The 12,613-nt window shown below is 50.2% G+C and overlaps 1 protein-coding gene across 1 annotated transcript in view; it reads right to left on the reverse strand.

Annotated features, from left to right (window-relative positions):
• Positions 1–1,091, reverse strand: part of Idua (alpha-L-iduronidase) — a 79,992-nt gene extending 78,901 nt beyond the window's left edge. The window contains exon 1 of the mRNA XM_089578911.1: positions 799–1,091. Coding sequence (XP_089435037.1) covers positions 799–1,055 — 257 coding nt within the window. The 5' untranslated portion in view covers positions 1,056–1,091. The remainder of the gene's footprint in view (positions 1–798) is intronic.
• Positions 1,092–12,613: the final 11,522 nt, after the last annotated feature.

Below are 12,613 nucleotides of genomic sequence, written 5' to 3' on the forward strand. Positions count from 1 at the left end.
ATGAGGTTTCTCAAGACGATAATTGTACGCTACCGAAACAACGACAAGGGATCGAAAACAATGCTGCCACGATCTGAGAAAACAAAGCTTCGGTGTCTTCCGGATGTTTAGAAGCTGGGACTTTTGGAAACGCAGTATAGCCGCTAACTTCATAAAATATGTGACCCAATGGCACGTATAGCTCGGCAATTTTCACAACGCCGTGACTTGACGAGAGCCGTGACGCAGGACACGTGCAGATGAAACGAAATTCTCGTTATAACGAACACGTTTCCGGGGCTCCGTTAGAACTCGTGTGACAAGATTTGGCTACCAAAGTTTACACAGGTCGATGCAATCGCATATATATTTATGCAACAAATATAGCAATTACACTAACTGCAACAGGATTATACGCCCGGTGGCCTGTCACAACGATCGCAATGGCGTTAGGAAGCCATACTTCTAAGAGAAGTTTGAACGCATTTAGCGCTGTCCGGCATTTCATTAGCTTGGATTCTACAGTAATTACATGTCATATAGTTAGAAATCTGGTCGTAAGCATAGCAAGTACGTTTGCAGTTTAATTCCATGTCATACAGTTCGAAATCTGGTCGTAAGCATTGCTTGCTACCAGATTTCTAACTATATTACATGGAATTAAACTTCAAGCTACTGAAATGTCGATGAGTTCAAACTACTCTTAGAAGTATAGCTTTCTAATAGTTCGAAATCTGGCCGTAAGCATAGCAAGTACGTACTTGCTGGTTGTGAAGTCATTACATACACACACCACCCGTTGACACTGTACATACATACCAGAAACCGGTGCTTTTCCAAAATGGCTTCATGACGCCAGCAACGTCGGAAGCGTTCACAAACACTTGGAAACTTCCTGTAGATGTCTGCTTCGAAGCATCTAGCTCTCTCACGTATGATATGTCGGAATCCAGGCAGAGCGGTTCGGCAAAGCTTATTTCGTAGAAGAGCAAAATGACCACGGCAGCGAGCATCTTGGTACACTTCGGGTGCAGGAGTGGGTCTGTTGTGCCGGAAACACGGGACACACAACACATGCGGGCAGTTATCGCGCTCGATAAACTGGCCCAATGCACTCTATCTCCCGTCGACAGGAAAAGTGGCAACTCCCCCATTATATTGTGTGCGGCTTTATCTGGAGTGAGTGCAGAGCCAGCGATATCCGGAGCAGCTCCCTTTTTTGAAGTACCTGAGCACTTCCACGAGTGATAGTGGGATCCCACTTTTTGTTAAAGTGATTTTCAACGGGTGCATTGCTTGCGAATAAAGAGCTTTGTTTAGTTTTCGCCAGAGCAAGAAAGTACACAACGTTTGACGCAGCTCAGTGCGAACGGAGCCGGAAAAACGCACATTTTGCGGCGTTCCATCGTGCAGTGCCATCCTTATACCACAGGACAACCGGGGGCTACAGCACGACCGAAGGTTTTGGAAAAAAGTTGTCACCATAGTTTCATGACTGCACAGGGTCAAGGCGCTGGGACACTGTTATAACGCTCATACCAGAGAATAATAGAATTCTTTCAATTTAGTACTCTGACATTAGGCTATTTCCTGCTGCCTGTTAGTGAAGAAAGATCACTTTGTGAACTAAAAGGAAGCCAAGTAACGTATTTAAGGAAAGTCAGATCACGAAACGCAGTTACTGAAGGTCGTCTCGTTCCTTCTTTTGTTCGATGCAAAGGTTTCTGGTGCGCGCAGTCCAGCTTGAGATTCTTCTCGATCGCAGGTAGGCGCGGCTTTTTCTATGGACCCCCGCTAGACATCCGCTTACTACGGGCATCTACTGAGGTATGCACAGTCTCCACTACCCTGGAAACTTCATACATGTCCGCTATACGGGGAACATCCCGCTCTATATCACACTACAATGGCTTGCCAAAGCATGTAGACCGCCATGAAAATCCCAAACCCATAAACTGAGCAGTGGGAGGCTGGGCTGTCCTGCTCAAGCTAGAGGACCAGAGACAGCTGGTTCAGCGGGCGCAGCTAACAGTCAAGACCGTAGGAGCCCTGAACTAAGGACCCCTTCCAGTTGGTGGCCGCAAAGATCTTCATTGAATAAAATGTTTACCACCACACATACTGTCAGCGGGAAACAAAAGGGCACCACTCAGTTAGCCATCGGGCATCCAGGGTGCTTGGCGGCCCACAACGATGCTCATAATGGCGCCTTGTCCGATGTGCTCTGTTATGCGCGCTGTAGCTCTTGTTATATGGGCGCCACCATGACTACTTAAAGAAAAAGGAGCGTCTTCGGCAAGCGAGTATAGAGAGCAATGCGATTCTTTGATGTTAGATTCGAAGTTCTCCGAGAAATATACCTACTTACAAAGAAAAAATAGAAGGGTACAGATTCAGTGCAATGTTTCAGATGCCATATGGACTGATGAATGCATCAGGAGCAGCAGCAGCTGCTGCTGCTTACTGCCTTACTGCGCCCACTACAGTGCAAAGGCCTCTCCCATATCTCTCCAATTAACTCCGTCCTGTGCCAGCTGCGGCCTTCTTATCCCCGCAAACTTCCTAATTTCATCCGCCCACCTAACTTTCCGCGTGCCTTCTCTTGGAACCCTGTCCGTTACCCTTAACGACGGTCGTTTACTTTGCCTTCGCAGTAGATGCCTTGCCCAAGCCCATTTCTTCTGCTTGATTTCGACCAAGATGTCATTAACGTGCGTTTGGTCCCGACCAACTCTGCTCTCTTCCTGTCCCTTAAAGTTACACCTACCATTTTCCTTTCCATAGTTCGCTGCGTTGTCTTCAATTTAAACTGAAACCTTTCCGTTATCCGCCACGCTTCTACCCTATAGGTGAGTACTGGTAAGATAAAGCTGTTATATACTTTTCTCTTGAGGCATACTGGCAAACTGCAGTCCATGATCTGCGAGTACCTCCCAAATGCGCTCTACCCTATTCTTCTAGTTATTTAACTCTCGTGGTCCGAATCGGTGGTCACTGCCTGCCCTAAGTAGTATTCCTTTACCACTTCCAGCGCCTCGCTGCTTATAGTAAACTGTTGTTCACTTCGAGGCAGGTAAACATTATGCTTTAGTTTTCTGCATTTTTATTTTTAGACCAATCATTCTGCTTTGCGTGTCTAGGTCATTGATCATGCTTTGAAATTCGTCCCCTGAGTTACTTAGCAAGTCGATGTCATCAGCAGCGAACCGCAGATTATTATGTATGTATAGAGTAAACATGTAAGCATGAAATACATTGCAAGCCGCAGCGCATTCCAGGGCGTCTCATAGACAGTGGTGGCTGCACTCGTGTCTTGAAGCGTCTGCGCCATCAGCCGCTTTTCTTAGCTGAACAGCGTGCTCGGCTTCCCTAACATGGCAGTTTGGGCATGTTTGTATTGCATTACAAGACTGAACAGCGCGCTGTTCAATCCTATGGCTCGGCTTCCTTCGCCGCGTTAGCTATGTATGTAGCAGGGGAAGGAAAGCGCGAGTCACTATCGTGCCGGCTAGAAACCTCCACTTAAGCCGTAACTCCGTACACCATCTGTTGTGAATGTGCCTGAATGGGGAATCGGCGCTAGCGTCGGTAGTAAGAAGGTTCTGAAAGGAGAAAAGGTCTCTCGCTGTCTCTTTCTTCCTCTCTCTATTTCTTTTGAATTTCTGTCCTGCGCGGCCGTTGCAACCGCCATGCATCATTTGCGTGTTTCGCGAACTGCTTTGCGGCGCCTATCACAGACACTTCGGCGTCGTGTTCCTCCATGTGTTAGTGATGGCGGTGCTGCGATAACTATAGTAGTGTTTGGTTTTGTGCTCGTGACCTTAGAAACTGCGAAGAGTGCAGCTAGACCCGCACGGATACAAGAACCGCCTACCTGCGCTCGCTTTCTCGGGAGCCACTGCTCATTTCGGCACTGTGTTCACGAACAATGATTTAGTTACTGCTGTTGATGAAGTAGTCATCGGGTTTCATCCGCAGAGAGTCGGCACATCGTGGGAACAGATTATGCAACTGTAAACTGAAGTGACCAGACGTCAGCACTAGCCAATGCCAACAAGGAAAAAGCGCTTTATTTTCTTGGGGGGTTGTTTTTATACCCCCAGATCGCAAGGTAAGAGGAAGGAAATACGGCGAGGGGAAAAGTGATAGCCACCACATGCTCAGTGATAGCCGCGCGTGGTGCGTGCGCGCTGACGTCACAACAATCTCTCCCCCCCTCCCCCCCTCCCCCCCCCCCCCACTAAGGGGAGGCCTTCGGATCCGAGTGGACCTCCTCAGAAGTGGAGTGGCATCTAGAGGTGGTAGACGTGTGGATGTAGGCGACCCTGCTGCAGGTGGGTACTCTGGTTCTGGACAAGCTTTGGTGCTTTCCGACCGGATCTCGTTGGGACGCTGGACTGGGCATTGAAGTGTCCCGAAGTCGCACCTTGACTTGATCCAAGTGACGGCGCACGATCCCCCCCGTAGGGTCATCTGCCGTTACCATCCGGGCGCCTTGTGTTTCCCGGATCGTGGCCGGCGTCCAGGGCTCTCCTTGTCCAAAGTTACGTACCCACACTGAATCGCCTGTCTGCAAGAAGCCGGGCACACGAGTATAGTGGGGGTTACGTTCGACCGGAGTAAAAGGTACCACAGCGTTGTCCAATCTCGAACCCGGCTGTAACCCCAACAACCGCGTGGCTGGTGTTTCTCCGCAAGCCAACGGGGTCCTTCGGTAACTGTGCAGGATGTTTGCTAAACAAGTTTGTAATGACCCTTGACTATTTTTCTTCAATCCCTGCTTTACGATCCGCACAGTGCGTTCTGCCAGTCAGTTTGACTGCGGGTGATACGGTGCTGTGCGCAAGTGTACGATACTAATCAGCAGCAGGAAGTCGGCGACCCAGTGAGAACACAAGGTCCCAGGGATATCCGAATCACAGCCAAATATCTCAATACCTTTGAATACTTGCGAGGGATGTCCGTGGCAAGTGCTTGTTATAAATATCCTGACATGTTATCAGGTGGATGTCCCGTTCGGGTGATATTGCATACTCTGATTTCATATCGGCTCTTTCTGTAGACATGTCCTGACGCGTTATCCCCGGGATATCCCATTTGTGTAATATTACGGACATTTACTTGAGTCATGTCTCATTACGTTTGCATAGTGTTCGCGACGAAGATGGCAAAGTGGGCGCTTATGTTTTTTTCTAATAGAAGATACAACATGGTCTACTCATTTTCATTTCTTGTTTGTGTCATCATAGATTCATAATTGAATGAAACAATGTTGCTTAACGTAAAAGAACCACTGGCTCCAAAAGGACGGTAGGTTTGGAGTGGATAAGCTCGTGGAAATTCTTTGATCCGTGGATATATGCTCGATATGTTGGGGCTGCATGACTTCTGATTTGTAGCATTTCTGCAGCCTGATCTGTGTTTCGCATATGCTTGGTTTTAGACATGTTTGCCGTGACAGCACGTGACGCTGTGCAGATGTTACCCTTAAAATATCATCACTGAGCCAAGAAACTACAGCATTTTAATCAGCTGTAGTAATTTCATCACGCCTAAATCGCGGAAAATGTTAATGAGGCTTGCGAATATTTTTCACGTTGGCCGAGCAAGCTTTTCTCTTGCGCCCATAAAAATCCCCATATAATTATACCATTAATTGACTAATACTCAACATGTCCACGTTATGGCCTATGAAAATCCTCCGGGACTTCCTACGGACCTCCCTTGAATACAGAAATTGCGGCCAAAAAGATATGTGAGGGATGTCCGCGGGAGTTTCTCTGCACTTCCTGGGGATATCCGCACGTCCTTTCAAGATTTTGCAGGGGCATCCCTGGGATGTCAGTGTTGTCACTGGGGAACTCTTTCCTCGTGAACTGAGGACCGTTATCTGACACTATGGTTTCCGGTATACCAAAGGTGCTGAACGTGGTACGCAGGCCTCAATGGCTGAGCAAGCTGTGGCGCTTTTCATGGGCACGACCTCAATTCACTTAGTATGAGCATCTACCAATATCAGCAGCATGCACCCTTCAACAGGACCGGCGAAATCTATGTGCAGCCTCGTCCAACGCCGACCTGTTTCCGGCCAGGGCACTGCCTCCTGTCTAGGCAGTATAGGAGCCGTTTGTACGCAAACATGACAACTTTTTACGAGCCGCTCTATGTAAGCATCAATCCTCGGGTACCAAAACAGTGAGTGGGCTAATGCCACCGCACCGATTCCTTGATGCGTGTCATGCAACATATGTAGCATTGCAGCTCTTGCCTCAATGGGCACCACCACGCGATGGCCCCAGTGCACGAGCCCGTGACTAACAGTCAACTCGTCTTTTCTGTTGAATACTTTTAAAGGCTCGTCCTGCCTCGCAAGGTGCTGCGGCCAACCTTCCTGTACCCATTTACGCATCTTGGTTAAAGGGTCAGTCTACTCACCGAGATGAGTATATAAATAATGGCATATTCTGGTAGTTGGCACCCTATAACATCAATAACGAGGGATCTGCGCCCGGTTTAGGCAGGAATTTATATTTTATTTCGGCGTTAAAAGTCGCGTAAAAATGCATGGTGGCGACCCCAAACGTTCATTTTGTTCAAGAAAGTGGTAGTCTTTTTTTGTAGAAGCATAAGTGAATATACTACGTATCATTTGTATGCCCCAATGTCAGAGAAACGCACGTTTTGTTCTAGTAAACTGTAGAAGGCGTACCGCTCGCTTTTTCTGTAAATCACATGAATATTTATAGTTACACGTACGCAAAACGCAGGCACATTCCCACTTTTAGTTCAGCGTATGCTAGCAGAGACGCAAAAATAAACTCAGCGTATAGTGGCGCCATCTAGTCGTCAGGACGAGAACCATTGCTGTAAACAAACCGACTCTCCACTTAAGCCTAGGAGCGGCAGAATCGTAACTCAAATTATTAAAATAAAGCAAATTTATCTCTTATATGTTTTCTTATAGGCGAGATGAGACGAAGCGAAAGACAGGCGCCCCATTTATGGCCAGTGAACGCACTGAAAAAGGCAGCAACAACGAGAATTCAGTCCGAAGCGAGAGGTCCGGCTTCGTCGGGCGCCGCCATGTTTGTCGCCGCGCGGCGGAAATCCAGATGGTTGCCAGATGAGACTACCATCTCATACAGATGTGTTCCCACATTAATAAATTCTATTTTAAAATGTTCTACCGCACTCCTTGGCACCACAGCTGGCTAAACGGTAATTTGAGTAAAGAGCTATCGGTTGCCGCAAAGAAAATATGGTCGATAAAATTCAGTAGACTGACCCTTTAACTCTATCCTTTGAAGTCAAGGCCGCTAGCTGGCCGAAATCACCCTATCGTTGAGGTTGTCCGCGAGAAGGACGTACTCACAACCGTCGCAATCTTCCAATTCGTCGGGAAGTGTCGATGCGGTTACTGGAATCCGGCTAAGCGCGTCGGCTGGAACGTTGGCCTTGCCGTCCTTGTGCAGGATGTTGTAGCTGTATACGCGCTCAAGATCAGGGCCCAGCGCAGGATCTGGCCTGCAGCCATGGCAGGCACGGGCTTGCCGGGATGGAAGAGGCCCACGACTGGTTTGTCGTCTGTTATCAAAGTGAAAACCCTACCGAGCAGATAGGCACGAAATTTGAGCACACCAATACCAATGCGAGGGCCTCCCGCTCTAAGTGAATAGTTACGCTCCAGCCAACTGGGGCGTGACACCCTGGCCCACATCGTGGGCAGCCCCGCACTCGAGAATTAGTGGCTTGTCGCCGTCAAAATGAGCTAGCCACTCGGCTTCCTTGAGCCGCGTCTTTACTTCGTCAAAAGCTTCCTGCTGCTGGCGGCCCCATTGTTTGGCGTTTGTGTGGAGAAACTCGTACAAGGGTGCCATCACAGAGGACGCGTTCTTAAGGAACTTATGGTAATAAGTGACCAGTCCCAAGAATGATCACAGTTCAGCTGTGCTTTGCGGCTTCTTAACTTCAAGGAATGCATCAATGTTTTCCGCCTTCGGCTGCACACCATGCGCACTGATTCTGTGGCCCAGGAAGTCAACTTCCGGTTGTCGAAATTTGAACTTGTCTGGGTGCAAACGCACCCCTCATTCTTGGAACCGCTCCAGCATTTTGCGAAGTGTGGTGCAATAATTCTTTTTTCTGCAACAATGACAGCGTCAAGATAGACTGCACCCCTGGCAACCCTTGCAGTATCGCCTCCATGCGGCTCTGAAACAACGCCGGTGCCGACGAAACCCCAAATGGTAGTCGAGTGAAACAGAAGAGCCCCTTCTGCGTGTTCACGGTCGTAAGCAGTTGGGATTCTTCATCCAAGGGAAGCTGGTTGTACGCGTCGCGGCAATCGTAGTAAAAACTTCCCCTCCGTTTAACGTAGCAAGTATATCATCCACACAGGGAAGAGGATACTGCGCTGTAAAACAGGCTTGGTTCACTGTGACCTTGAAATCCCCGCAAAGCCTTATGCTGCCGTTGCGTTTCACAGCTGGGAGTATGGGCGCAGCCCATTCGGAGTGTGGCACAGGTTTGAAAATGCCGCTTTCTACTAGCCGGTTAATTTCCTCGGCTACTTGGGAACGTAACGCGTACGGCACTTCACGCTTTGCAAAACCTTGGAACGGCTGTTTCTTTCAGGCGAAGATGGGCAGGAGGACCGTTGATAAGACCCAGACCGGGTTCAAACACCTCAGAAAATTCTCTCAACAGGCCTTGGACATCAACCTTTTCTGCTGAATCGGTGGGGGAGGGCTCACCTTTGGCTCACACGCTGCAAACTGGTACAACGAGGAGGTTGAAAGTTTTAATGAGATCTCGGCCGCACAGGTTGGGCCCTTTGCATTCAAGGACGGTCAAGGTGCATGCCACGGAACGCCCTTCTGTGGAAACATTGAGCTTCAGCTGTCCGCGCACCGGAAGTTTCCCCGAGGAAACAAGTTAAGTTTACCGGAGAGTCTTGGAGCTTAGGCCAGGCCGCCCGATGTTTTATATACGTTGGCCACGTGATGATTGAAACGGGCGATCCGGTGTCCAGCTGCATGGTGACCGGAACTCCGCCCCACTCAAACGTACGCATCAGCGGCTTGACTGTTCCGAGGGTCCCGACGTAATCTTAAGCAGCCCCCAGCATGAATAGACAATCAGCAACGGTGTCTCAGACGCCGTCGTCCCTCGGCCCAAGCATACTGACGTCCATCCCCAAGGTTCCGGCCCATGCGCCTCGGAAAACAGGTCGCGCCATCTCACGACAGCCGGCAGCGCGTAACTGAATGGCGATGAAAAATAAAAATGGTTGGTTGGTTTATGGGGTTTAACGTCCCAAAGCGACTAAGGCTATGAGAGACGCCGTAGTGGAGGGCTCCGGAAATTTCGACCACCTGGGGTTCTTCAACGTGCACTGACATCGCACAGTACGCGGGCCTCTAGAATTTCTCCAAAGAAATTCAACCGCCGCGGCCGGGATCGAACCCACGTCTCTCGGGTCAGCAGCCGAGCACCATAACCACCGAGCCACCGCGGCGGCGAAAAATAAGAATCAATATCTCGTCACGCATAACAGTTACAAGCGAGCGCTCACGCTGAGGTATTAAATACCTCTTAAAGTTACTTTTAATAAAGTTTCATCAGTGTGGCTTAAGTATTGCGTTTACCCTGCGCGGTGAGATATGGTCGCATGAAGCCTACGACGAGGTCGCGAAAATAACCCCCGTGTCCTCACTTGATTACTCACCGCTGCCCTGATTTACAATATATCAGCTAGCTCTCAGAGCTTTAGGTAGCGAAGTGTCTCATCTTATAATAGATATAAAGTATTAAGCATGAAATGCTTTTAGCCCCCGTTGTCGGCAGTGTGGTGACGTCACGCCGAGACCGAGAGCCATCATCCGGGCACTGAAATCCACTCATCCGGGCACTGAAATCGAGTCATCCGGGCACTGAAATCGAGTCATCCGGGCACTGAAATCGAGTCATCCGGGCACTGAAATCGAGTCATCCGGGCACTGAAATCGAGTCATCCGGGCACTGAATTCCAGTCATCCGGGCTCTGAAACGAGAACATCCGGGCATCGTACGAGACTTAACGAGATTTAACGAGACTCTCTAAGCCCTCCTACGCGACCGGCATGCAAGCAACGGTTGGTCTCCAAACGAGTCACAAAAAATAACTGCTGCCAGTGCCTTCTCAATGTTTATCAAGATATCAGTCGCGCTGTGCGTTTGATAATGCACGGAATTATAATTTCCGATTTCTAATAACGCCTGCAAAAAGCACATAAATGCCACGTACACTTCGTTGTCGTACGTGATCTCTTAGGGGCTTCGCGCATCGAAGCAAAGCTGCGCAGGTGCACAGGGGCCCGGGGGAGAAGCGCTGCGTTCAAAGGGCAAGGCATCGCGCCGAACGGGTGGTGGCGTTCCTCCCTTGCTTTACGGTGCGGTTCGGGTGTCCACCGAGATGGCAGAGAATTACTGCGCCATTTCCTTTCCTCAAAAAACCAAATGGCAAGGCATCGCGCTGAACGGGTGGTGGCGTTCCTCCCTTCCTGTACGGTGCGGTTCGGGTGTCCACCGAGATGACATTAGGCCCGTAAACATTTCATGCTTACTCTACTCTCGGTTACGGGAGAGGCAGAGATTTTTTGAGGAAAGGAAATGGCGCAGTAATTCTCTGCCATCTCGGTGGACACCCGAACCGCACCGTAAAGGAAGGGAGGAACGCCACCACCCGTTCGGCGCGATGCCTTGCCCTTTGAACGCAGCGCTTCTCCCCCGGATCACGTATGACAACGAAGTGTAACGTGGCATTTATGTGCTTTTTGCACGCGTTATTAGAAATCGGAAATTATAATTCCGTGCATTATCAAACCCACAGCTCCACTGATATCTTGATAAACATTGAGAAGGCACTGGCAGCAGTTATTTTACATTTGAAAAAGGCAAATTTTTTCCCTGGTTATTTTTCTATTCATCATGCATCCTCCCATCGGCAAGATGGCCTGCGGCGATGGCCGACTAGTCTAGTGGCGTATCCCACGATCCGGAGCAACTCTCCGAATCCGCCAAGGAGCAAGATATTGTTACGACGCAGTGGAAGTGGAAGACGAAGTGGACTCCCGCGTGAAAGGGACGAACGAAGAAGAAGAGGTTGATGGTGCTTCCTGTTCGCGCTGGTGCCCCCGGCTAGGACTTATTCACCTACGGCTTGTAAATAAATGTAAATAGTATTTCCCCGTAACATCTTTGGTGGAGGTGCGACAAGACGGAACTACGCAGCGGACGCTACCTTCCACCCCCGACCTACCTTTCACGCCGCCGCTACCTTCCACGGCCGACAATGACGGAAACAACTCCTCCAGATTCGGCAGCATCGGTGTCCTCCGTCGTCCTCACTCACCCTCGTGATCCTGGACCCTTCTCTGGGGACGACGACGCTGACGTCGAGACTTGGCTTCGCAAGTATGAACGGTGCAGCGCTAACAACCGGTGGGACCAAACTTTCATGCTTGCGAACATCGTTTTTTACCTTAAGGGCACGGCGCTCAAGTGGTACGATACCAACGAAGAGACGTTGACCAGTTGGGATGACTGTAAGCAGAAACTTATCGACCTTTTCGGCAGACCACTCGGCCGGCAGCTTGCCGCAAAACGAGATCTCGCAAGTCGCGCCCAGTCATCCACGGAGTCCTACGTCTCTTATATTCAGGATGTGTTGGCTCTTTGCTACACCGTGGATACAGAGATGAGCGAGGCTGACAAAGTGGGCCATGTGCTCAAGGTCATCGCAGACGACGCATTCAATCTGCTCGTTTACAAAAACTTTGACAAGATTGCAGACATCATAAAGGAATGCCGCCGCTTCGAGGACGCCAAAAGCCGCCGGATAACCCAGCATATCGCACGCCTGCCCAACACGGCTGCGTCTTCGTCGTGCCAAGATCTTTGTTCTCGGAACCAGCCGACCTCACCTGAGAACGTGACCCGTATTGTACGCCGTGAGCTTGAAGCCATTGCTCCGGCTTCCTTAGCAACACCCGTAGCCAACCAGCCCCTGTCCCTTCCACTTATTCAAGCCGTCGTGCGACAGGAAATTGCTAACTTAGGTTTAAACTCTGTCGCCGCTCTTCATCCCTCCCAAGTACCTGAAGTCCCTCCTCTCTACCCTGTCTGGCCTGTTTACACCGCTCCTCGACCGCGCAACCCCTCCGAGTGGCGTACACCTGACGACAGGCCCATCTGTTTCAACTGTTCCCGTGTCGGCCACATCGCCCGTCATTGCCGTAGTCGATGGTATTCCTCCCAGCGGACCCGTTACTCGGCCCCACATTATCGCCCCGACGCTCCAGACTCAAGCTCTTTCTCGCGACCCTTGAACCCATCAAGCCCCACCACCGACGTCTCGCCGGCCCGCTTCAGCCGCTCACCGTCCCCACAGCGCCGCCAGTCCCGTTCGCCGCAACGACCGCGCGCTTCCTCTCCTGGCCCCTACGGACGATCACAGGCGGAAAACTAGTTTCTGCAGCGTCTAGAGGTGATGCTGCAGTGACGACCCGGTCCCAAAATCCTCGTTTAGTTCTTAGTGCCCCGCGCAATTTACTGACCATACAAGTCGATGGCGTTGCCGTCTCTGCTCTGGTTG

Source organism: Amblyomma mixtum, chromosome 3 (genome assembly GCF_055824585.1).
Source record: "Amblyomma mixtum isolate Tamu chromosome 3, ASM5582458v1, whole genome shotgun sequence".
Classification (NCBI taxonomy): domain Eukaryota; kingdom Metazoa; phylum Arthropoda; class Arachnida; order Ixodida; family Ixodidae; genus Amblyomma; species Amblyomma mixtum.